Source organism: Clavelina lepadiformis, chromosome 7, assembly GCF_947623445.1.
Source record: "Clavelina lepadiformis chromosome 7, kaClaLepa1.1, whole genome shotgun sequence".
Lineage (NCBI taxonomy): Eukaryota > Metazoa > Chordata > Ascidiacea > Aplousobranchia > Clavelinidae > Clavelina > Clavelina lepadiformis.
This window is the reverse complement of record NC_135246.1, coordinates 15,689,248-15,716,713: the sequence shown is the minus strand read 5'-3', so window position 1 is coordinate 15,716,713 and position 27,466 is coordinate 15,689,248. Positions and strand designations below refer to the sequence as shown.

The 27,466-nt window shown below is 36.3% G+C and overlaps 2 protein-coding genes, 1 long non-coding RNA gene and 1 pseudogene across 4 annotated transcripts; 1 reads left to right on the top strand and 3 right to left on the bottom strand.

Moving 5' to 3' along the window:
- Positions 1–7: 7 nt before the first annotated feature.
- LOC143464688 (asparagine--tRNA ligase, cytoplasmic-like) lies at positions 8–5,875 on the bottom strand. Its single transcript, XM_076962616.1, has 13 exons — positions 5,249–5,875; positions 4,691–4,839; positions 3,068–3,151; positions 2,904–3,002; positions 2,662–2,740; positions 2,316–2,560; positions 1,973–2,107; positions 1,584–1,783; positions 1,366–1,501; positions 1,201–1,291; positions 896–1,050; positions 644–775; positions 8–253 (listed from the first exon to the last, which is right to left on the bottom strand). Exons 1-13 carry the CDS (start codon positions 5,292–5,294, stop codon positions 122–124), a joined length of 1,683 nt encoding a protein of 560 aa, XP_076818731.1. The 5' UTR covers positions 5,295–5,875; the 3' UTR covers positions 8–121.
- Positions 5,876–10,796: 4,921 nt separating this feature from the next.
- LOC143464689 (uncharacterized) lies at positions 10,797–12,157 on the top strand. The gene is made up of 2 exons (XR_013118526.1): positions 10,797–11,247; positions 11,523–12,157. It is a non-coding gene; the product is annotated as an uncharacterized LOC143464689 (long non-coding RNA).
- Positions 12,158–13,608: 1,451 nt separating this feature from the next.
- LOC143466195 (asparagine--tRNA ligase, cytoplasmic-like) lies at positions 13,609–17,209 on the bottom strand. The gene is made up of 11 exons (XM_076964831.1): positions 17,156–17,209; positions 17,012–17,074; positions 16,744–16,822; positions 16,427–16,671; positions 15,939–16,073; positions 15,635–15,834; positions 15,023–15,158; positions 14,849–14,939; positions 14,620–14,774; positions 13,872–14,003; positions 13,609–13,755 (listed from the first exon to the last, which is right to left on the bottom strand). Exons 1-11 carry the CDS (start codon positions 17,207–17,209, stop codon positions 13,624–13,626), a joined length of 1,422 nt encoding a protein of 473 aa, XP_076820946.1. The 3' UTR covers positions 13,609–13,623.
- A 4,488-nt stretch (positions 17,210–21,697) lies between these two features.
- Positions 21,698–25,191, bottom strand: LOC143464687 (asparagine--tRNA ligase, cytoplasmic-like; annotated as a pseudogene). Its single transcript, XR_013118525.1, has 10 exons — positions 25,064–25,191; positions 24,718–24,796; positions 24,338–24,581; positions 23,992–24,120; positions 23,623–23,822; positions 23,366–23,501; positions 23,198–23,288; positions 22,970–23,124; positions 22,738–22,869; positions 21,698–22,551 (listed from the first exon to the last, which is right to left on the bottom strand). The product of XR_013118525.1 is annotated as an asparagine--tRNA ligase, cytoplasmic-like (transcript).
- Positions 25,192–27,466: the final 2,275 nt, after the last annotated feature.

Below are 27,466 nucleotides of genomic sequence, written 5' to 3'. Positions count from 1 at the left end.
CGCACAATCAGTTAACCACGATATTTTATTCCATGAAATTAGGCATGCATATGGTAGTATTACTGCGACACCAACACACAAATCGCCTACAATAACCTAACGCTCAATTGCACAAACATATTCAAGGCCTGCATCTTTCAACGAATCTTGGATAAAGGCAAACGTCCCTAATGTGATAACGGTTACATAGCCAGGTTAACAGACGCTCCAGTCCCAAGCCGTAACCTCCGTGCGGACAAGTTCCGAATTTTCTCTGCAGTAAATAAAATTAGTAAATGAATTGATTGATAAGTAATCAATTAATTAGAAGGTTAGTATTGTGCATCTTATATGGCAGTATTATAAAGAAAGTCTCTGAGGAACGTTTGAGTTTGGTGGCTGTGCTGACCTTCCATCATTATAGCAACAGCGCTTTAAGCCCTATGGGCTTTATCGCTTCTCGTTCATCGATTGTTTATGAGTGTATTTCTTGTTTGACCAGGCTACAACGAATTTAGCACCATACTTTTTGCTACCCGCATTCAACGCGAAAAATACACGATACGATTACCTATGCCTTTTGTCAACGTTTTCATTCCCGTTTTATTGGAGTATCTTTATTCTTTACGTCTTCATTGCCAAACATTTAGATAATAGACTTCACCTGATCAGTATACCAGTAGTAAAGAGAAGCGTCGACGCCTTCTTTCTTGTAAGCTGCCATGAGCTCTTCATGGTCGTCCATCCTCATCGAACCCCCAACGATCTCACCAACGTTTGGCATGAGAACGTCGACCTTTATAACAGTGATTATGAATGCCCACTGTACAGTAAAGCAAGATGCACTACCTTTAAGTTTTGCAAATATTTAAGTGCCCGAAGTAACATTAACCAAAAACGTCTGATTGCATCTTACTGATTCCGTAAGCCTTCTGTCTTCAGGACATCTCTGCATATAGAAGGATTTGATATCGGCGGGAAAGCGACAAAGTAAAATGGGTTCATTTATCTGATCTGTCATTTTCCTCTCTGGCATTTCTGGAATGTCTTCACCAAACTCATAATATGTTCCTGTTGCAATCAACAAATTAATTACTATTTATTACGATAGCACTTAAAACAACATATGGCAATGTTTGACTTTTTACCTTTGCTAAAATTACAGTGTTTGGGGCTTACTGTAATTTACCGTTTAAAATTACATTAAATAGGATTGATTACCGTCTTCTTTCTTGATATTATGCTCTTTTAAGTAGGTGATAGCCTCAGCGTAATCCATTCGACGAAATGGTCTTTTTGGTGGAGTAAATTCCTATGAATAAAGATAGTGATCTTAATTGCAACCAATAATAACAAAGAAGAAATTAAGTAGAAAGGGTCACAAACCGGGTTAAGATCCTTAATGAGCTGTCCAGCGGGAGATTTCATAACTTTATCAACAACATCACAAATTAAATCCTCGAGATAATCCAATAAATCATTAAATGTTATGAAAGCACATTCAGCCTCAACATGGGTGTACCTAAAAGTTAAGAAAATAAAATCTTTATTCACACACCATCGTCACATGTAGCACACCAATTTGACATTAAGTTGATACTAACTCAGCTAAATGCCTTCTTGTTCTGCTTTGCTCGGCTCTGTATGATTCAGCAAGACAAAAGACATTGCCGAGGGCCGGAAGACAGGTCTCCAGGTAAAGTTGTGATGACTGGGTCAGGTATGCTTGTTCACCAAAGAAATCGAATTTAAACAAAGTTGAGCCACCTTCGCATTGTGTTTGTACAAGGCATGGCGGGGTAACCTGTGTCAGAGAGCATATTTCAGTAATTAGTTCATTTGAAAAGTAATTGCACCAAATAAAACTCATTGAGCTTCCTTCAATCGTTTAACTTATGAGTCTGTTTCATTATAAAAAGTAATTAGACCATTCATTACAATGTCACCACTGTTGTGTGTCAAACTCTTCAGATGTAATCGGATCAACTTTTACCTCATAATAACCACGCTCAAAATAATGATCTCTAAATGCTTGCATCAGGTAGGAACGAACTCTTAAGATCTTGGAAGTCTGTTCTCCTCTTATAACAAGATGACGGTTGTCCAACATGATATCAACATCGGCTTCCTTCAGAAAAATATTAAAGCTGATCATGCTGATGCTTGCTATTGAGAAATACATTTGATTAAAAACTCTGTTTTATGTTAAAAAATCTTGTTAGCGTATGCAAATCACAGTGGATAAAGCATTTCGATTCTAAAATATAAATGATCAACGGATCACAATGACAGTTTTTTGAAACATCGCACAGCACTAAATTTATAACAATAGCAACCTGATTGAGAACAGTGTCAATTCCACCTGCTGGAGCCAAACCAATCAACTCCCAGTAATCACAGATGAGCTCATGACCACCGGGGGCTGCTTTGCCTTCTGGAACTTTTGTTATCACTCCATATAAAGTGACTGTGCTTTCACTACTAAGCATAACAGCATTGTAAGTCTGGCACAATTTGTCAGCTAGAACTGCCTGAAGGTATCCGGTTCCATCTCGCAGCACAACAAACATCAATGTCTTCCCTGAAGTGCCAATTAACCATTTATGTGCGATGCGTAAGACAATAAATTTTTAACTAAGATACAAATTAGCTAAAAAGAATTGGCATGTGAGTGTTTAATACCTTGTCTTCTTAAACGATGCACCCATCCAGAAACTTTTACTCGAGTATCCCGGTTTTCAGAGCTTTGACAAATTTTAATCTGTATAACGATAACAGTTTGTATGTAGTTAGTACAAACGCAATTAGCTAATATTGGTTTTATACGAATGCAACTAAAGTGATATTTAAGAGTATTCTTTATGAATGTTTAAAAATAACTTTACGTACACAATAACAAACCACAAACATAAAAGGGAGCCTACACATTTTGCTTTTGGGAGGCTTGGATCTTCTGAAATTACAATTTTCTTGGCTTCTTCCAAGTTTTTCTCCCTTCTTTCCAAATCTTCCTTTTCTTTTAGCTGAAAAGTGACAGCAATCTAAATGAAGAACGACAGCCCTTGACACATTTTGGTTAAGCACATACCTTTCTAGCTTGATTTTTGCGTTGTTCAGCAGCAAATATCTTAGTTTGCTTCTTCAACTGAGCTTTGGCAGCTGGTTCATATTTCTGAATAACATTGATAAATAAATTGTTATACTTCAAATCTTACATATTAGACTGTTTATTTTGTAAATACAGCAGAAAAACTATGTAAATTCATTGTTGGAGATGGGACAAGTCAAATATGAGTGCTCGGTCAAGTATTGATATATTTTTATGACTCAAATTTATTCAAGTAGGCCTACTGGCTGCGAAATTGTAGTATCAATAAATGATATCATGATCAGCGACATCAAATCTGAGTACATGGGGCTCGGCGAAGTAGCAATTTTAACTACAGTAACTCCTCAACTTACGAACGAGTTACGTTCCGAACGGCCGTTCGTATGTTGAATTGTTTGTAAATTGGTACAGTACTGTTAGTTGGTGTACAGTGCTATATATGCAGGGTTGCCATACCGTCCTTATTTCTAAGATTTGTCCTTATTTTGAAGGTCTGTGTCTTAGAAAATATTTTTGTCCTTTTTTCTAAGAAATGTCCTTATTTTCACATGCGTCCTTATTCTTAGGGCAGAGGTTCGTATTTTGGGCATTTTGACACCTTTAGTATACCATTTTGTACCAAAGAGATACAAAAATTGAGAACATCCAAATAGTATCTCGTTTTTCATTTTTGGGACATTGATTGCCTTCTCCTGTTGTGCACTGTTTAAGCTGGTATTTTTCCTTTGTTTCTTGTTCGTCCTTATTTTTGAGTCCAGACCGATGGCAACCCTGTATATATGTCTACCAAACATTCGTGCATCACATCCATGACATGTTACTTAAGCTGTTTTGTTATTTTAAGACACAAAAATAAAAAACAAAACGCAATTGTCTCTAATCGTTGAATTGTATTTACATGAATATACAAGTACAGTATGTTATGGAGTTACAGCGGTCCATCAACGTTTGAGTCGGGGTCAGAGTGGGAGGGAGTGTCTCAAGAAGGCTTTGGAGATGAAAGACTTAAGTTTGAAGGCATTTAATCCATGTTTTCTTGGGAGATTAAGTTCCTAAAATCTTTTGTTGTACCGGCATCCTTCTGATTGTCTTACTGACTAAGGTCATCCAATTAAACCAACAGTCGTGTATTCACGCTCCGTGTGAGCTCGTATGAAATCATACAATTGGAAGTTACACCAGAATATTACAGTGCAGACATCGCCGTAAATGTACTTGGAAAGTCATCAAACTCAAGCAGCATTTTATGCATCGTATATTCCGCTCTCGCATTATTGTTCTCATTGTCTACCCAGTAGGGTCATGCCAGGATGAGAGTATCTTTCATGCACTAATAAGCATTATGACTGAGCTTCATCTCAATGATTGGACGTTTAATACTGTATGCAGTGCCCACGGTATCGTAATGGTTAGGCCTAAACAAGACACTGAACGTTCGTATCTAGGAATATTCGTAAATCGGATATTCGTAAGTTGAAGAGTTACTGTAATCAGACTTGTCAGGTAGTTTATTTTTGTACCATCCGTAATCATGGGCATCGGTAAACTAGTGTGAAAGGGTGGCATTAAACTGATTACACTGCAAAAAATCATAAGGCTTACTTTATCATCTGATTTTGAGTCAACATATATTGTAGGAAACGGTTCCTTTCCGAAGGTTAACATGGCATGCAATATTGTCTTAAATGGATTTTCCGATGTGCCATCTCCTGATTTATCGCAGCCAGTTTTGTCACTTGTGTAAAATTCTCCTGAAAAGTTGCATCAGCTGTTTACTATAATTAAGTATTGTAGAATAAAAGATGTACAGTACATGCTACATGTCTGAAGCATAGCCTAAAAACGTAGGCCAAATCATAATATCAATTTCAGAAACTATTAAGTATGAAAATAATAATGAAACAATAAATATTACTAAGTGCTATAATCTTGCAAGTATTTAAAGTTGTAAAACAGTAAATTTTAAAAATGTCCCGGTCTATTTTATTAATGCACTCCTACAGGAAGACATGAACGGAAAAGAATTATGAAGTAATGGTAAGAAAAGAAGTTCTAATAAATTCCCACAATCTGTAAATACTAGATGCTGATATAGGAGTGCAAAAGTAAAGAAGACCCTCACATTCATTAGCAAAAAAATAAAAACCAAATATATATTACCTATTGACATATCTTTTATCTGACTTTCTACATCAAGTTTTGACATAATGGTTAATGCAGTATCTTGCTGACTGCTTGCTGAAGTTTTTTCTTGCAGTTCACAATGTCACAAAAATGAAATTAAGAATGAACGCTACCAATTTGGCTATTGTAGGTTTATAATGAAAAACATATATATATACATAATTCACTTACTTAAGTGTTTAATTTAACAATTTAATAAAGCCAGTTTACAAAACAAGTAAAAAAACAATTTTCCATGTTCCTCCAATGCTTACATCAATTGTTAAAACATGGGACTAGGCCAAAATGAGGGGCCAAGTGCACAACCACCCGTCATGCATATGTATACTTAACCCCTGCTAACCAATTTGAGATGCCAAGTGGTTGTACACTTCTGCACTAGACACCAAAAGCAGAAAGAGTGCGTGCCTATATATTTGAAGACGAAGTAGGCTACTATGGTATGATAATGTTTATCCTCGGACTGAGGAAAGTCTTTGCACGACTTCCACCCGGCGATGATTCTTCATCGCTTGAGTCCCGGTTACCGAACTTGCTTTTGTGCAAATTCCGATTGCCACACATTTTTTAGTTTTGAATTCTGTTTTTATGGTATTGCATGAATTTAGAGCAGTCCACCAGGGTGACTGAACAGGAGCAAGTATCGTAAATACTTTGCAAAATTCTGCTGCATTACAACGGTACTATGGCACCATAGGGTATTAAACACGGAACCTGAGCCGCATGTATTGCGAGGCCAGCGCTCGAAAAAAATCGGCTATTCTGCTGACTAGTAAAATGGAACTTCTCCATCTAGCCCAGTGGTTCCCAAAGTGGGCGCCAGCGCCCCCTTGTGGGCGTTGGCGCCTCTCAAGGGGGCGCTGGCTACTAAATGGGCGATTGGGGGGCGCTGATAATAAAGTGGGCAGTAACAAGAATAGTGCCAAAGTAAACATTTGTGCTATTTGTATAATAGTTTTATGCTTCGATTTACTTGTTTTACTTTCCTGTATTCGGTTGCATAGTATGAGATTTTTCGGTTAATCCTAAAATGAAATACATTTATTAGGCTCACTATTCTTATTTTTACGTTAATAGACGAATTTCAACAGTATTGTGTCATAATAATCTTGCATTTTTTCTCACATGTAGCATATGCCAAAAGGTATTTAAGCCACGAGGAAGTTAGTGTGATTGTGAATAGCAATATTGTTAGATTTTAGTTAGTGAGTTGGTACCTAGTTATAGTTATGTTATTCAGTCATTAGAGTGCTAAATAACGATTTCAGCCAAATGAAAATGCAGGCAATACAGTTCAAGTTATTTCCAGTATGGATTTATTCCAGCCCCAAATTCCGAATCACAGCCGATGTGTTTGCTGTGCTTTAAAGTGTTTTCTAATGAATCGATGAAGCTGTCCAGACTTTCCGAGCATTTAACGAAAATTCACCCAGATAAAGTAGGCAAGAGTGCATCATTTTTTTGAAACGCTCTGGGACAATTTCAAAAAACGCAAAACTGTTGGTACGATGTATTCAAACCTTTCCCATACAAGTAATGATGGATTACGTGCGTCTTACAATTTGTCTTTGATGCTTGCAAGAAAAGGCAAGCCGCATACGATCGGTGAAGCATTGATCTTGCCATCAGTGAAGGAAGTTTTGGACACCGTTTTGCATCACAAGGCCTCTTCTACAGTTATTAAATCTATTCCTCTGAGTAACAATACTGTACAGAGACGGGTGGATGAGAAGGCCACCGATATAGAAGATAGTTTATGCAGCATCATCAGAAATACAGAACTCAGTTTACAACTGGATGAGTCAACTTTGCCAGGAAATGAGTCTCTATTACTTGGGTATGTTCGTTTTGTGAATGATGAAGTTTTACATGAATAGTTGGCAATCGCTTTAACACTGGATTCAGATCCCCGGGGTGAGACAGTATTCCAAGAAGATAAACATATTTCGAAAAAAACAAATTCCACTTACCAATGTCACAGCGTGTGCAACTGACGGCGCCCCATCTATGATGTGCCGTTACCGTGGTTTCATGGCATTCCTAAAAGCAGCGAATCCAAACGTGCTTACAATTCATTGTGTGATTCATTGGCAGCATTTGGTGGCCAAGAATATCAGTGGTCGTCTTAACCTCTCATTGAAGACTGTCATCAAGGCAGTAAATAAGAGTAAAGCTCATGCGCTTAACACACGCTTGTTTAAGCAATTGTGTAAAGAGAACGACGAGGCCTTTGAGCGCTTACTTCTACACACCGAAGTAAGATGGCTCTCCAAGGGAAACGGCCTTGTACGATTTTAAACACTGATAGATACTGTTGTGGAATTCTTGGAAGCTGTGACCCTCGCCTTGCCAAAGAAATTATTGCTATAAAATGATATCGCATAATTGTCAGATATATTTTCCAAATTTAACGAATTGAACCTATCCCTTCAGGGCAACGAGGTAAATCTAATCAAGGTAAAATCAGTAGGCCTACTGTGTGGATTCAAAAATAAGTTTGCGTTGTATGGGCGAAATTTAGCTAGACGCAATTCTCCCGGTTTTCCAGCCTGCAACAACTTGCTATCAGCAACAAAGGTATTTCTTATGTTGATGTTGAGACATACAGCAAGCATATTAAGGAATTGCATGAAGACATGGAAGTTCGGTTTCAGGATGTAATACAATTGGAGATTCTTGACTGAATAATCGACCCATTTATTGATATTTCCGAGCAAGGCATTCTTGCAAAATTATTTTGAACGCAAACCAAAATTCCATATCTTGTATCAATCATTTTGGCTGCAACGCGATATTAAAGTGAAATATCCTGACGTGTGGAATCGGGTAAAAAATTTTTCATTGCATTTCCCAGCTCATACTTAGTAGAGCGTGCATTCAGTGTCGTCACAATGCTTCTGGACAACAAAAGACATCGCCTGGATATAGTGAGATGGGGAGATTTACAAGTGTTATGTAACAACATGTTTATGATGTAACAAAAGCTTTGTTTGACTTGAATGCTGGATGATGTAATAATCCCTGCTATCTAGTTTTGATGACAGGAGCCAGGTTTGTAAACGTTCAATTTAGTTGCTTATCGAAGTAATTAAAAGAAAAGCGATTACACGGTTTGAAAGAGGAATGTCCTGCTGTGTCAGAAATGTTTTAGTTGTCAAAATTGACACATCGTACATCGAGTAATTGTAAAACATTTCAGGCTCATTTTAGAGCTGATTTTGCAAGCGTGCAGGTGCATGGTTAATCGCTTTCCGAATGAATAGTAAATTCGTTGTTACTTTTTTGTTGAATGGGCGTTTGATAGTCAGTAACATGTCCAGGGGGGCGTTATCGGAAAAAAGTTTGGGAAACACTGATCTAGCCTTTCGGTAGCATCTTGCTTTTGTTTCATGTTATGATACAAAGTTAACAGAAAGAACTTGGCAACTGGTAAATACCTGTTGCTGTAGACTAGGCCATAGACTTATTGGCATATACAATTGAAAAACTAGTACTGAGCCACAATTAAATCTGCAGATGAGATAGCTGGATAGTGAAAAAAGTGGCATCAACACACACGAGATTCATTAACGTAGGGTTACCATATTTTCACCAACCAAATGGAGGATAGTAATGCCTCTGAATGCCTACACAGTGGTCAGTGGTGTATTTAGGATTGTGTTGAGGAGAAAGAGACAAACGTTTTTTAAAACACTACTAGCCCCATCGAAAAGGCGCAATTGGTGGTGTCACAATCAACGACGATTTTCAAACACCATTCTGCTTAGTATATGATTTTCTACATGATATAGGCCTAACTGATCAGGAGAAGCAAACAAGAAAATTCGATAAACGAAAAGTAATGAACACTAAAAAACGCCTATAACCAAAAAAGTTTGGTTCGTGAATGGGACCATGGCCCTTCCTTAATTCCATAGTGCACTTGCAGCAATGCGTCTAATTGTCTGAAATGCCTGACATGGATTTACTTTCTATGCAAGTAAAATAACAGTGGTATTGTAATTACAAGGAAATTTAGTTCTTGATCTTTGCCAGCTATATTCCCAAAGAAAGACTGTTTGAATAAGTTTGGATAAAATTTGGAATATCTACACAATAATACAAGGAACGTCTGATTAAATTGGGTGGGACATGCTGGGAAACTAAAACCATTGGCCTCGGTGCGAACAGAGATTTACATTTTCTGAATGTTTTACTAGTTCAATATAAACCGTAATATATGTAAAAAAACAACATGCATCTACATTTGTGGGCCAGCTGCTGTCAATTCGAATTAAAACGACCAGTATAAAAATGTTATTGCCAAAAAGAAGGACATTTTGGGTTTTTAGTGCGTCCTCGGAGGACAAGTCAATTGTCATGAAAAAAGAGGACAAATCTTCCAAAAAAAGGACGTACGGCAACCCTAATTAACGTGTACACCAACTTTTTATCTTCACGCCGAATTATGGCAAACAAACAATGAAAATCTGGGTCTAGTGCACAACCAGATGATGTCATACAATTTGAGTAGGCCTAGCTGGGGTCTAGTATGCAAAGGCATCCTGTACTGGTTGTACACTTCTGAACTAGATATAAAAATCTGGTTGTTTGAACGCCAATTTATAATAATTTCTTTGAGTAGTAGCCTAGTAAGTAGCACTACGTCTATACCGGCAGACTGGTAAATTTTGTCTTCGCTAAAATAATTTTTTCTGGCAAGCTATCTGACACTGACAACGACTTTTTTCTGACAAGTTATATCTTTCTGATAAATTAAGTGGTACTTTGTAAATACTGTAGGCTATTTAACTCAAACTCAAATCTTCCCATTTCCTGTCCCAACGGCAGTGCAGTCCTGCAAGTTTCTGACTTTTCATTTCTGAGATGGGCTATAACCAGCTTAAATACAGTACAAATATCTGGTGTATTTGATTAGTTGATTCCCCCGATATGAGGTTTGGCATAAAATATTTATTTCATGTAAACCTCACGTTATTATAAAACTACTACAAACGATTTAGATTACTTTAAAGATGATGTACATAGATGATTAAAAAAACACAAATAATAAAAAAGACAACTTAACAGTATTTAAAGCAGTTTTTATAATAATTTAACAATTTCTGTCTGAAATCTGTTTACTGAATAGGAGCTTAAAAACGGACAATAACAATATATGAATTAACACGTATTTACTACGAAAGCAATCCTGATAAAAATAGAAATATTTGACCACAGAGTGATCACAGGTTGCATCATCGTTTAAGAATAAGCAAATAGGCCAATTTATACCATATCGTCATTAGGTTTATTTTTATTTTTCCGTCATAGCTTATTGGGGAGCAAAAATACTAACCAATAAAGTGGGATAACATGATTAATAACTTCGTAAACAAACTACGAACGGGTCAAATGACTTAATTACAATGAATGATAATTTAATTAGTACAGCCAATAAATCCAACATTTAAATTTTACAAACATAGAGAAAAATCACCCATGATAGGACACTATTCAAGAAGGACGAACAACACGATAATTTTGTGACGATTACGTCACGAGTCACGAGTTGTTTTGAGACGTTTGGAATTTAATTTGGGATCTTGGAATTCAGTGTTTACCAGACTTGAGTTTTCCTTAATGACGTCAGATAATTTCCTCGCTTGAACTGGTGTGTCACATATAAATACTGATGTAATGTTTTCAATCTTTCCTTTTTACGTGATCGATTTCACTGGTTACTACAGCGCTATGTAACATTCAGCAAGATTTGCCCGAAGGCAAAAGCCTTTGTGTTATAATAAATAAAATGGGAACTTTATAATTTAGTAATTTGTATAGACAGAATCAAGCAACCAACAGCATAGTCACGCAAATTTGAGAAATGAGAACTCATCCATCGAAGCAGAAGCAAAACAAGTCACCAACCATCTATCGTCCTCGCTCATATTCAAACAATTACCGCCAGCATACGCGGTCTTTATGACAGATAGGTTCGTTGTGTAATACCTCACACGAGTAGTGCACAAACGAATTATTTCTTTGTCATAATTTCTTTAAGCCACAAGATGGCACAAAACTAACATTTGTTAGTTCATTTCTGCTTTCCTTTTGACATACAGTACTGTATTAACAAAAGACTGGGTTACATTATGTTGTGAGCTATTTTAATCGAAAGAAAAAGGACTTCAAATTTTAAATTCCAACAAGATTTTGCTAATTCATAACAAGTTTTAGTTTGACGTTGCTGTTGATTTTTTTGTTATAGGCTTACTACCAAGACATGGATTGTGATAACTTTGAAATTGGCAGATATAGCGGTTTGTTGTTCGGAAACGATTTACTCTGAGATAACTAGATTGGAACAATTTTATTGGAATTGCACCCACCACCCATGTGAAGTTTACATACATAGATTACATACTGTTAGCCGGTAAATTCAACCCACGGACCATTCAACCAAGGACCACTCAACCAACGTAGGCCTACTATCAAACTTCGCCCAATTCAACCCGAGGACTATATTCAGCATCCAGATGTTGTTTGGGTCGACCAAGGTTTAGTCTTCCTAGAACGACGATCAAGCTGGGTTTAATTGTCCATGGGTTGAATAGACTTGGAACCATACTCACTTCATGAAATTTTGATTTTAAGAATACTGTAAATCAGTTTTTGAAGGCAACATATTACCCATATATGCAAGTTAAACAGTTAAAAAGAATTACGACGAAAACAATTATGGTCTTGGGTGCAATACCGTGGATATACCTGTTGGAACATCTTACCGTCAGCCAGTGAGAAAGCAGGAAGCATGTTATTCCTTTGTCTGTACAAATGTTACTGAAATGTAGCTTAAATAATATAAGGTTTGCTGAATATTTATTAAATTTAAGATCCTGTTAACTTGTCGTCGGCGTACAGAACGTCTTATGTAACGATTGAGAACATATTTCTTCCAACCAAAGCTACATGATGTTATAACGCACAATATCGTTACAAGCTTATGTTTGACTTCATTATTAAGATAGGAACAAAACCATGCCTACCATTATCACAAAATGTTGAAAATGCTCATATCAAAGCAATAAAATTGCTGCTCGGAAAGATATTACATTGTACATACCGTGTATGAGACTTAAAATCGCGAAACTACATACACGAAGTAATACTCGCCTTTTGTATTACGGTTTCACTAAAACTTTTCACATTTTAGGGACAACGATCGCCCCCCTCTATAGGACCACCCGGCGCAGCATTGATAAAAATTGCGTTCCTGTGTATTACCGCGCAGGCTTGTCCATTGGAATGGGATTCCCACGGGAATCCCATGGGAAATGTCCCATGGGATGGGATGGGATGGAACAGCACGAATTGCAATTCCCATGGCATTGAAAATTTGCTAAATGAGCACAGTGACTCGGAATATGAGTACCAATGATAATAAATTGTCATAGATAGACAACTTTTCTGAACTTTAAAGTTAACAAAGTCAATAAATTTTGTCGTTTTGTATCTCTCTTTGTACATGTAGTTAATTCTAATAGACATTAGACTTAAATTTCCATAAATTTAATAACATTTATTGAATTGTATTTTGATGGGATGGCATGGGATGGGATGGGATGGGACAGGCATGAATTGCTATGGGATAGGATGGGATGGGACAGAAAAAAATGTCCCATGGACAAGCCTGGATTACGACAATATGGCAATTGTTTTCTTATTGCTGAAGGTATTGAGTAGGCCAGAAAGCAGCATCATTTTTTCTCTGGTTTCCCATAGTGCGGTAGGCTATACTTTGAAACAAAACATCCGTGAACTATAAAATCATGAAACACACAACCAATTGTTTATTTTGAGTGCTTAATTTAGTACAAACTCGAAAATATTTATCATTCAAAAGGGTACAGTAGGCCTATATGTAGGTTAAGGAAGGCTAAGACCTAACATTGTTGTGTTGATATTGATCGTATGCTTAGCGAATGGTGTTTAGCACAAAGAACGTAGAGTACGTGTCCAATGTCCACAGGTTGCATGTAAACGTGCACCATAAAGCGGAACTCCGTATAATGCAGTAGCCTACTTGCTACCAGAGATTGGAAATGGATAACGCAAACAGACATCGCCTAAACCAAAACTACGCAACATTACATTTTTATGACGTACATTCTTCAGCAAAATCCAATTCCAAATCATTACAAACACACAATTATATTTTTCTTGTTTCATAAATTTTAAACTTGTAAAGTTTTGGTGATAGACAAAATTTTATTTTCTTCAACTCTGGTTACATTGTATTATACGTTATTATACAAATTTACACGCAATTACTATATCTGCATTACATTATAAATTTGAAACCAGACTATTCATGGTGAACAGCGATCAATGAATCTCGGACAAAGACAAACATCTCGGATATTATGTTGATTGCATAACCAGGTTAATAAACGTTCCAGGCCCAATCCATACCCTCCATGTGGGCACGTTCCATACTTTCTCTTCAACAAAATATACAATGGATGTGTATGGTAAGAATGTATAGCCCGTACAATTAATCACACTTACATAAGAAGTTACACAAAAATTCTTGTTGCTGCAAAGAAACTGAACTCACCAGATCTGAATACCAGTAATATACACAAGGATCAATGTCACATTTCTTGTAAGCTTCCAATAACTCTTCATAGTTGTCAAGTTTCGTTGAACCTCCTGCAATCTCACCCACGTTGGGCATTAGAAGATCAACCTAAAGTGTAATCACAAGATCAGTTTCAGTATAGTACACCATGACATGAGTGACATGAGTGTTACAACGTTGTCCAACATTGAGCAAATGTTATATTGCGCTACCTTACACGGAGCCGTCAAACCAAACCAAACCTTCGTCTACTTCCTACATTACGATTTAAAGTCTAGTAGAACAATTAGCGCTGAAATCAGTAGCGTATATGGTGATTGTGTTGGAGATTGCTTATGTAGACTGTGGCTAAAAATGTCTCTGAGTATTGCTTAAATGTGTCATTTTGGTTAATATTTTTAATCTCTCCACTTGGTGGACGTGGAACAGTTGTCCGAGACAGTATTTTGCTTGTTTTCTGTAGAAATAGTTTCTGCTTAAAGGAGAAAATAATGGCGAAACTCATGCTGGATATTTAGATTACAGCGTAACTTGAGCAATTTTGCTATATAAAACAATGTAATTAACTACCAAGCACGCTTTAAAGTTTGACAGCAGTTAACCATATTCATATTTGGTGTGAGCAATGAGTAGGCTTACGTAATTTTTTTGTCATGGTTCAAATGATTTACCTTTAAGAATAAGGAATTTTACTGAGTACGAAATTGGACACAACAATACTAACTGATTCAGTATATTCTCTGTTTTCTGGACATGTTGGAATGTAAAACGGTACTGTTTTAGCAGGAAAGCGACAAAGTAGAAGTGGTTCATTTATCTTGTCTATCATCTTCCGTTCTGGCTCCTCTGAAATGTCTTCACCCAACTCATAATATGATCCTGTTGATAAACACCACTTTTATCAAAATTTTATCCATAGCCAAAAGGTACCAAAAAGTTTTTATTTAAGCTACCATCTTGCTTAGTGATGCCATGCTCTTTCAAATACGCAATGGCTTCAGTATAATCCATTCGACGAAATGGTCTTTTCGGGAACTTAAAATCCTTGACAAGACAATAATATCCTAAAATTAATAAAGTAGACAAATACAAACAATGATTAAAAAAATATTTTGAATAACTCAGACTGGATTAAGGTCCTTAATGAACTGTCCGGCAGTCGATTTCATAACTTTGTCAACCACATCACAAATGAAATCCTCCATGTAGTCGAGAAGGTCATTAAATGTTATGAAACCATACTGTGTTTGAACGTGAGTGAATCTAAAATTAAGACAAACTATTTCAGCTTTCAGGTCTGAGTCTTACTGTACTATGTACTACAAATGGCCTTTATACTACAGTATATAGCCTAGTACCAATTACAACGCCAAAATAATCCAAATTTTTTAAATAAAAATCCTATCGCTTTAGACATAGCTTGTATATGTACAAGTTTTGGGCAATTATTACCCAAAATTATTGCCATAATAACTTAAACTTAACCTAAATATTTTCTAACATGAGTTCAAAAAGTCTATACTGTAAAGACACTTCTTTAACATTAACTACACGGCATGCATTACTGCAAAAATTACAGTTTGCTTAGGGACAAAACGGATGCTACGACATTTGAAAATATGTCTTCTTAAAGTCAAATCCACATACTTTTTATTTTCAAGCTCCTAAAAACGCAGATTTTATTGAGACACTAACAGGAAGTATCTTTAGCAACATATCTGATCTGGACAAACACTTACTCCGCTAAATGCCTTCTTGTTATTCTTTGCTCAGCCCGGTAAGACTTGCTTATGCAAAAGACATTGCCCAAAGCAGGAAGACACATTTCCAAGTAAGGTTCGTTAGATGGGGAGAGATAAACTTGTTTTCCAAAGTAGTTGATATCAAATGCAGAGCCACAACACTCAAAGTCAAATTGCACAAGGCATGGTGGTGTCACCTGTAACATGAAGTTTTGCCATATTTTGAATGCACTTGAGTGAACAAAAATGAATACGTCAATAGCAACAGGAAAGCACGGTATCAAGACATATGGATTTTTACCTCATGACAATCACGTTCAAAGAAATGATTCCTTATCGCGTGTAGTACATGAGATTGAACTTTTAATATCTTTGAAGTTTCTTCATTTCTCACAACAAGATGGCGGTTATCCAACAAGGTATCGACGCTAGCACCCTTTACAGATGTTTATGATTAACTAACTTTAATAAAACATGTTTCATAAACCTTTGAAATCACTTGGAAGGGGTCCAAAAATACAAGGAAAAGCAAAAAAACTGTAAAATTCCATCATATTGACATACCAAACATTTTGAGATTTTCGATTTTATTATATTGGAGCGACTCGCTTGTCGCTACAACTTTGAAAAGTTCCACAAACGCGCAAAAGTCCACGCAGCTCAGCAATATATAACACTCGAAAGCCCTTAAGATCTACCAGAGTGTGAGTTAGCCTCATCTTAATGGGTGTTATCATAACAAGTCGTAGGCGAGCCCAATCGCTACACTACAGTTAATGGCATTTAAACCTGTTTTATCACGGCCTCAATTCCACCTGCTGGAGCCGAGCCGATCAACTTCCAGTAATCACAGACGAACTCAAGACCACCAGGAACGGATCTCTCTTCTGGAACCTTTGTTATTACTCCACATAAAGTGATTGTGCTTTCGGGAGTTAGCTGAATATTGTTGTTTGCTTGACACTTTTTGTCATTTAGAATTGCCTGAAGATATCCAGTTCCATCTCGTATAATGACAGTCACCAAGTTCTTTTCTACAACAACAAAAAACAATTCGAGTGTATATGATGAAGTAAATGTTTGCTTTTGACAGTATGTTCTTTCACCTGGTTTTACAACACGGTGCAACCAGCCAGAAATCCTGACTCTTATATCTTGACTGGACTTCGCTTGAGAGATTTTAATCTGTGAAACAATAGGATAACGCAAAACAACTTAATCACGTTTGCATTTGAATAAATAAAGATCACTATAATAGAGTATTTAAAGGCTAATCAAGTCAACAGACCAGCTTTATCTGTGCTAAAAAGTATAAGCTACTGTATAGCTAACAAATATAAGTACACATTTTGCTTTTGGCAAGCATGTATCTACCGTTTTCATGACTTTTTGGTCTTTATCCAAATTTTCTTCCGTTTTTTCTGTATTTTCCGCCACCTACAGTTGGTAATGTTATACGTTATAACAGTTACAGACGTGTGTATCCAATAGTGGTTTTGTATTTAGAGTAAGTTATACGTTTAACAAACTATTAAAATAGGCTTTCTCGAGCAGTTTCTTCAATGTAACCATTTAGAAATACTATAGGCTACATATTCGAGTAGTTAAAGAACGGAAAATGGTGAAAGGAGTGCCTTCGAATAATTTATAAGCTAAATAATAGAATCAGAAAACGCCGACAGAGCCGAGTATGTCCGCATTGGAAATTAAGGTGATATCGGATTGCTTATCCTCAGTCCGAAAAAATTCTTGGTATATGAATAAAATTCGGCGTTACATTTTTTCACCGCTCAAGCTCGAGTTACCACGACCAATACCGCTCAAGTGCAGGGATTGAAAAAAGGTTGTCGAAAAATTACTCTTTATAGCTTTGAACAGGTGTAGCGCCGCCAAGTATCGATCTTGAATTGCATATAATTATGAATCAAAATCTTTACCACTCCACCATTAACCCGTTTAAAGATCTACTGTAATGCTCGAGTTAAGTGCTTTGTCTAAATAAAGCAGTTTGCTATAGTCGATTAGCAAGAAATTAGTCATCTCAGTAGTGAATAGCTGTTAGAACATGAACATCCGCTTTGCAATTAAGCGGTGTTTTTTCGATTTCTATAATTGACAGTCCTATACCATCTTTGTAATACTCTGGTACAGGACATTAAAAACACCTGCTCCTGCTCGGTGGTCTTCGTAAACAATTCCTTATTTGGGCAAAATCACAGATAAAAACAAATAAAACGAATTATTGTTGGAATTTGCACGAAGCCAAGCTCGGTAACCGGGGCTCGAGCGCGAAGGAATTACAACCGAGTTACCGTGCAAAGATTTTCCTCAATCAGAGGATTAATATTCTGACACCGTACGTCCACTCCATATCATACGAGTTATTTAAAATCAGAGCATAATACTTGATTTAATACAGATTCACATGTGTATATTGTAATTTGGATTATAAAATTGTATCAGCACCTTCGCTTCACTTATTATATCAGCAGCAAACATTTTCATCGATGATTGAGGGCTATGATGATCAGCAGGTTGGTTCCTAGTCTACTTCTGAAAAATAATTAGGGAAAGTCGCCCATGGTGAAAACTATTTAGGAAAACTGCCTTCACTCAAAAACGCGATACGCTTTAGGTGATCTTTTCTCGGATCATGTCAGATATGACTTTGCTTGAAATTAAGCGCAAGAGTTTTAATAAATTTTCTTGTCATTTAGTGAGCGAGTTACAAAATAAAAATGACTATTTGTCCCGTCTTAGGCAACCATGATAGACCAGGATGGGACAGCACGCATAAATCTTTGATAGCAAAACCTTGCTTTAATTGAGCCGTAATCTTAGAAAATTTACCTTCAAAAGAAAATTCTTTAACCTTAAAACAAAACTTGAATTGATCTTTGCAACGTTTAATTGTCAAGCAGACGAATAAATTGATTGATCAAACAAACAACGAAAGATTTATTTTACTGTCGTTTTGCAGTTTGTCATAGCTCTGTACGTAATAGGACCCACGCTTGTCTAAAACTGGAGGTCCTGTCTGGAAACGACCAACGACGCCTGGCTATAATTGCCAAGGACCGGCGAGGAACTACTGAGAGTCCGGCTTTACACTTTACTGTTTTATATCTTTTTCGATCGCCACTTGTTTGTACCTCAAACCTAATTTGCGTGGACATTATTGTGACGTTAAGGGCAGCACATTCATGTGATATGACACACTCTTTTTAAAGTTTCAATGTTTCATACCTCTTGGCGCATTTCTCACATTTAATTAACATTAGCTTGTTTTATAGGTGCTTGCGCTGTACCGCACGACACAGAATGTCTTGATGTTTCGCCAGTTCGAATAAATGTTTTAGTTGAGTTTTTATTGTGCGGACGATGTTAGTCTGCAATTTGTGCGGGCAGAGAAGGACACGAAGCTTTCATGAAAGTCAGGTCAAGCGGAGTTTATTGACGCAGTTACGTGATTTACCAACAAGAGATCGCTGCAGACTTATAAATCATACCTTAACTAAGCTATAAGAATTGAATAGCTTTTTTGCTGTGATTTTCGGATGCATGATATGCCACACATGAACTTAAATTGGATTGAGTTGTAACCCGACATTTGAGCGTTTTGCAATTCATAAAAAACGATTTGAATATTGGTGAAACATCCTGTTACGTTATATGCTTGCACTACTTCTGCCGGTATGTTCAACAATTTATTTGCACGAAATTGAACCGCTGGTCTTCGTGCGAACCCGAATATCCTGAAAGTCGACACGAACGAATCCCGAATCTATTCGTATTAGAATCAAACAATAAAATTTCCTCCAAAAGTTGTCAAGTCTTGCTTCTAAAATGACGTAATCGATAAACAAATCGCTTTCTTTCGAAAAATAGTGTTTAAAAAACGATCGAAAAACAGAATCGTTAGAAAAACGACTTTCATTGTAAGTACTGCTGACTCTAGTTTAGCATTATCCGGAAACTAGATCATCAATTTTTACGAAAGTCAGTAAATTTATAAGTAATATTGTATTCGGGTTCGCCATTGTTGGTATTCGTGTTAGCCCAAATCTTCCATAAAGACGATATTCGGCGAATCTATTCGGTTTTGTTTCTTATCGGCCCATCCCTAAAATAAATCACTCAACATATTCCTGTTGTCAAAATAACCGTCACTCTTCACTTATTAGCAATGGCTATACATAACCAATAGAAAGCGTGCAGCATTCAATACAAAGCATGCTGTACGATACAGCTTATAGCCTGCTTACACCAAATCTCGTACAGTATTTACTATGCAAGCAATTCATCATCACGCATTGTTGGGACAACGGTCATAGCAGACGGCTTTGTGTAGCAGTGAATTTATTGCTGCGTTCAGAAAGAACCATTTTTGACCTTTTTTAAAGTCTATTGTTTGTTCCGGTCAGGTATGAGCCCACTCCATATTTTACCTATACCGCACTTCGATCGGAAAGCGACAGCTCTGGCAGTTGTGTGTAAAATCAACAGCTGAAAACACGTGAATTCTCAAGCCCATTTGACTAAGTCCAAGTTACTATTTCGATTCAACGCACAATGTCTTGTAATTAGCATCGCTTTTTTGTTCTTATTATTTAATTGTATACTGGGCTTACGATTAATTGTTACTATGCTATATATATATTCTGAGAAGTAACGCTATTATTAAACATGAAGCCACACAGGTGGTTTCTATATACCTTAATTCCAACTTCGCAACAATCTGAAGTCAACAGGCCACGAAATCTAGCTGTGCACGTTTCATTTTAATTTAATCCTTACTGTAAACGTACTAGAGAGCATTGAGAAGAATATGGCAGCAGTTTGATCGACAGGAGACAAAAACGATAGTGTTAAAAACGGGTAAGAAAATATCCACTTTTATTTTCGGACATTGAAATAATGTTTGAATATAAACTTGTCATATTTCTATCAACTTTTGCAAGTTTGATCTTGTTTCTTTATGTATTATTATACGAAATATGTAGCTGTGTGGAACTTTCGCATCCCTTAATCATATTTTTGTGTTAAGCGATGTGATTGTGTTTTTCACAATTATTGACGTTATCGAACATTAAATGGTTTTGCAATTGCTTTTTTATTCGCACCTCTACTGGAAATTGTTCCGTGACCCTGGGAAGACAACTAGTAGCACAACAATACATTGAAATGAATATTGCAAATAAAATTCAAAGCGGTGTCTTCGTGTATTTAAAGTAGCTTTTCAAAACGTTTTCCCCAAGCAAAAATGGATATTTATGTGCTGATTTTTTGATTCCTCGTATACCGTCGCTTCCTTTGACTTCACTCACTTGTTCTATTACAGCCATTGGCCTGCAACGGTTACGTTAGCCTAATTGTCAAACGTTTGCTTACGAGTAAAGAAACTGCAGTTTTTAATTGTGCTGCTGAGCTGAACAGCACACAAAAAAATGTAACAAACAAACACCTTGGTTTATAAAAATAACTTAGGTGGTCGAATAATGTAAATAATTGATTTCAATTAACAAAGAAGCAATAAAAACTGCGTTGACAGGTAATTCCCCTAACATAAAGCAACAGTTTAACTTCTTAAGCCCATTATACACTATATATATTTGCTTTATTAAATCATAGAGACGCAATAGCCTACTCTTTTCTCACACTACGATTTAAACAATCGAAATTATTAAATATGATTAAAGGAGAACGAGTTTAATTTAAATATTTAGAGATTAAAAGAGTTTGTTAAATATTGAAAAAAAAAGGAATTTTTATTACACGTTTGGGGTAATACTGTTTGTGAATACTCTGTTACCATTTTGTTTTGTATTGATAATATATCGTGCACAGGCTGATAACATATCATGCGCATAATATTTGTTAAAGGAAAACGACATCGAACATTGCTATATTTGCAACACGTTGAATCTAATTTCTTAAACAAACTTTATTTGGTGAAAGTAATGTTTCTATAATTGCACATGAAAACACCATTTTTTGTAAGTGTTGTCAAGATAACTGTTTCAAAATGTATGCATACGAAATGTTATCAAATTCAAAAGTGGCTCTAGTCGCCAGAGAGCTCCAAATTAGGGCAAGACCAAAAACAAATAAAAAATGAGTGTGTCTGAAAATAAAGCTTATAGTAATACCACATAAGTTCTGAGAGTTTGTTGTCAACACTCTCAGAAAAAAAAACGATTTTTCAGAAGCTTGGCACTTCCTTCCTTTATTACACACACACAACACAAAACATGTGGAATCAGAAAATCTATTTAAGCAGAAGAATGCAGGAAATGAGACGGGAAACGGCAGAACTTTTGGCAAGTAAAATGTTAGCCCCTGACGATACAATTTCTTCTTTGTTACCTTGACGTTACATCTGCCGGTGTAAAGCTGTTCCTTAAAGTGAGGTACGTAATATGCTAAATACGTTATAACTTAAACTACACAAAATGTTTTGTTTCAGCTAGTAGACAATATGTAACAACTATTCCAATCTGTTGCTATCAATTTAACTAAATCGAATACAACATGTACATAACATCTGAATAAACATGCAGACACAAAGCAAGCATTGAAACAAAATCTACTTTAAGCTGAATTTCTTAAAATGTTTCTACATAGCATGTAAAATTGACTTATCTATATTGCACTTAAAACACCTTTTTAAATGTTTTCAAAATAACGTGTTTGTTGGATTAAATCTTTGACTTATGCAATCACATTTTACTTGTGTATAGCTTATAAACCAACCAGTTGAAGTTAAACTAAGGATTATGAGATCATGGCTGAAAACTTCCAACGAAACGTGGACAGAGGCAAACGTCCTTGACGTGATGGCAGTTGCACAGCCAGGTTAGTAAACGCTCAAGACCCAAGCCATAACCTCCATGCGGGCAAGTTCCAAATCTTCTCTAAAGAAAAACAAAAACGAGAAATGTATAGACACGCTTGGACTTAGTTTAACATAACGCTGTAAGTGTTCCTGTGCTATTTTGTTGATTTGAACAACTTGAACTAAGGTATGTCGCTACGTAGAGACACGTATGCATTCAACCGACAATTTGGCAATGACTGACAGTAACAAAACACATTATCACCTGATCTGTATACCAATAATAAAGAGAGGTATCAAGACCATCCTCATGAAAAGCTTCCAAAAGTTCATCATAATTGTCTCTTCTCATAGATGCTCCTATAACCTCACCAACATTTGGTAAAAGGAGATCTACCTAAATGAACACGACCGTATAAAGTCAAGCTTAGAATAAATTATTCATAAAATATTAGTTCATTTAAAGAAGTTAAATTTAGAGAAATGGAACATCTTACCGATTGAGTTAGTTTTTCGTTTTCAGGACACCTTTTCATGTGAAACATTTTTATGCTGGCAGGAAAACGACAGAGAAAAATCGGTTCTTTCAGCTGATCAGTCATTTTTCTCTCTGCCATCTCTGGAATGTCTTCACCAAACTCAAAGTAACTTCCTTATTAAAAATCGCTTACACACTTATTTTGGATAGCTTCTTAATTCAATATATCACTTTCAACATTACATACCGTTTTCTTTTTTGACATCATGCTCTTTTAAGTAGGTGATAGCTTCAGCGTAATCTATTTGACGAAAAGGTCTTTTTGGTGGAGTAAAGTTCTACACACAATCGATGGACATGTGTTATAAGTGCTATGAAAAGAAACATACAAAATCTAACAAAAAATTTAAGAAACCGGATTAAGATCTTTAATAAGTGGTCCAGCGGGAGACTTCATAATTTTATCAACAATGTCACAAATTAGCTCCTCCAAATTGTTAAGAAGATCATTGAAGGTTATAAAAGCACATTCTGCTTCCACATGAGTGTATCTAAAGATTAATGAAAGTAGGGTAATATTATCTGTTACAATAGGCTCTCATGTTTAATGATAAACACAGTTCACAAAAATTTGGAATTGAACAAGAATGTTGTTTCTAAGTTATCAGGTACTCAGCCAAGTGTCTCCTCGACTTTGTTTCTTCACGCCTGAATGACTCGGCCACACAAAACACATTGCCTAGTGTAGGAAGGCTTATCTCGAGGTAGAATTGAGAAGATGGAGTGAGATACATCGGTTCACCAAAAAAATCGACTTTGAACATATTGTCAGCCTCTTCCATTTTGTATGTTATTATGGATGGTGGATTAACCTGCACAATACATCCGTAAATGTAAAATGTGTTACAACTTCAGTTGTTATGAGAAAAGTTTTACTTGCCATCAATGAGCAGCACACAACTGGGGAATATTAAACAATCCATTTAAATTTATTTTGAACAGCGGGATGTGCATCGTCTCATAAATGTTAAGTTCAATTACCTCATGATATTTACGTTCGAAGTAGTGATCTCTGATGGCTTGTAATAAGTAAGATCGAACTTTTAATATCTTGGAAGTCTTTGCACGCCTTATAACAAGATGCCGGTTTTCAGATGAAAGCTTGCTCTCCTTAAATAAAATTCAAATCAGTCGTGTCTGCTCATAACGAGGATAATAAATTAAATTAAGTCACCAACTTATCACAAAGGTACTGTCATTAAAAGCATTTGCCAAGGGCGAAGTCATGCAAACAACGTAACGAGATATTACCACATACAGTAATTGAAAACATCAAACATAGCATAGAAGAACCATTTAATAAATTATTTCTGTTGCGGTTGCTAACCTTGTTGTTAGATATGAAATCAATTCCACCTGCTGGTGCCAAACCAATCAACTCCAAGTAATCGCAGATAAGCTCATGATTATCCAGGGTGGATTTTATTTCGGAAACTTTTGTTATCACTCCATATAAAGTAACTGTGCTTTCGGGAGTGAGCAGAAAATTGTTTGTTCACATAATTTGTCATCTAGAACTGCCTGAAGGTATCCAGTTCCATCTCTCAGAACAAAAATCATCAAATCTTTTTCTGCAAACAATGAAGAAGTTTTGTTAAACCTCATATAATTTTCAAATATCACATTTATGTAGATTGTGCACGCTATGATGGGACACATACTCACTCACATACATTTACTCTTAAATATGCACACAAGTTTATGTACCTCGTTTCGTGATACAATGCACCCAACCAGAAACTTTGACCCTTTCATCTTGATGTTGCTCGCTTTGGTAGATTTTGATCTGCAGAAAATTTTGTTCATGTAGAGATCAGTGACACTGTACATTGATTTGTATATATTTGTGTTGATGTTTAACAATCAGGTTTAGATATATACTTTTACATAAAAATAGTTTCTTACTGATTTATTAAATATATTACTTTTATTTACATAAAGATTTGTAAATAATGATTATGCCTCAGTTACTGCTATTAAAATAACTATCATCGCCACTGATAATTCTGATACTTAATTTAATTTTTTGATTTTAAAAACAATATTCTCTTACACATTTCATCCCTGATGAGTTTAATTTCTCTGAAATTTCCATTTCTTTAAAGTTTTCCAAATTCTTTTGCCCTTATCCTAAGTTTTTATTTTATATTTGCCAATAACAATTAGTGCATATCACAAAACTGCAAACATAATAACTATGAAACCATAACGCTTTTTAATTGGAAACAAGTTTATATCTTGTCAATACTTCAAACATAGTTACTGAGGTCACATAATTTTACTTAATATTTATTTTACTGTCGATTTGCATTTTGTCATAGCTCTGTACGTAATAGGACCCACGCTTGTCTGAAACTGGATTTCCGCCCTGGAAATGACCAACGACGTCCGGCTATAACTGCCAAAGACCGGCAAGGAGCTACTGAGAGTCCGGCTTTACACTTATTGTTTTATTTCTTTTTCGATCGCCACTTTTTTGTACCTCAAACCTAGTCTGCGTGGACATTAGTGTGGCGTTTAGGGCCGCACATTCATGTCATATGACAATCTCTCTCTAAAGTTTCAATGTTTCATACTTCTTGGTGCATTCCTCACATTTCATTAATATTAGCGTGTTTTAAAAGTGCTTGCGCTGTACCGCACGACACAGAATGTCTTGATTTTGCGCCAGTTCGAAGAAGCGTTTTAGTTGGGTTTTTGTCGTACGGACGATGTTAGTCTGCAATTTATGCTTGCAGACAGGGGCACGTAGCGGAGTTTATTGACGCAGTTACGTGATTTACCAACAAGAGATCGCTTCAGACTTATAAAATATACGTTAATTAAGTTATAAGAATTGAATAACTTTTTTCCTGTGCTTTTTCGGAGGCATGATATGCCACACATGAATTTAAATTGGATTGAGTTGTAACCCGATTTTTGAACGTTTTGCAATTCATAACAAACGATTTGAATGTTGGTGAAGCATCCTGTCACGTTATATCCTTGCACTACCTCTGCCGGTATGCGCAACAATTTATTTGCACGAAAGTGGACGGCTGGTCTATAGTGTTACAATAAAAATACTTAAAGTAATGTTTGAAGTTAAACTAAATAAATCACTCAACACATTCCTGTTGTCAAAATAACCGTCACACTTCACTTAATAGCTATGGCTATACATAACCATTGGAAAGCATGCAGCATTCAATACAAAGTATGCTGTACGATACAGCTTATAGCCTGCTTACACCAAATCTCGTACAGTATGTACTATGCAAGCAATTCATCATCACGCATTGTTGGGGCAACGGTCATCGCAGACGGACTGCGCGGCTTTGTATAGCAGTGAATTTATTGCTGCGTTCAGAGAGAACCGTTTTTGACCTATTTTCAAACTCTATTGTTTGTTCCGGTCAGGTATGAGCCCACTCCATATTTTACCTATACCGCACTTGGATGGGAAAGCGACAGCTCTGGCAGTTGTGTGTAAAAACAACAGCTGAAAATGTCACGGGATTATTTTTATGCACCTGTTTTGTAGACACCACATTATACACTGTCTTTTCTTCGTATTGTGTTCTTTTTATGCATGTTCACGGTCTGCCGTGTTTTACTTGTTTATGTTCTTTTACTAGTTTTGTACACATGTTTTTATCAGATTTCTTGTGACGTCTCACGTAGTTACCCCAAAGGCCTAATTAGTATCGTGTTTTACGTTCCACGTTGATTCCTTTATCGCGTGGAATTTGTTTGGTGTAGTACTGTGCTCGGCTGGGCGACGGTGGTCGACAGTTACGTTTTGGTTTTAGAGTAAGGTGGATGTTTTTATGAAAGAAAATGCCATTAAAAGTTAACAAGGCAAAACCGGCTAAGTGACTAGCCGTTAAGGCGGGAAGATTCCTGGCTAAGGAAAATCTTGGTTACAAAAACACGTGAAATTCTCAAGCCCATTTGACTAAGTCCAAGTTACTAATTCGATTCAACGCGCAATGTCTTGTAAATTACATCACTTTTTTGTTCTTTTTATTTGATTGTATACTAGTCCTACGATTAATTGTTAGTATGCTATAAAGTCGACTCCGCTTAATTCGGACACTTTGGTTCCGCTCACTTTTGGCCGAATTAAGCGGAGAAGCGGCTTTGTCCGAATTAAGCGGAAAGTCAATTGTTCGTTTCATGGTCATGCATAAAGGCAAAAAACGCATTTAAAATACTGTACTGTTGCGTAATAAATGAATTGCAGCTGCGCTATACTGCAGTAACTGGCACTGATCGCATAAAACGTCTTCGTTTACTTTAGTGAGCAATTTCGCTTTTTGTGCTAAACTTTTCTGTACAATTTTGTCCTACAAGATGGGCGCAATTGTACCAAAGTAAAAGCGACTATGAAGCTGGCAAGGCCTTATATGAGTTCACTGTCGATTGTTACTGCATCGATCGTCATTGTTTCACCATAATCACTCATAATGCAATT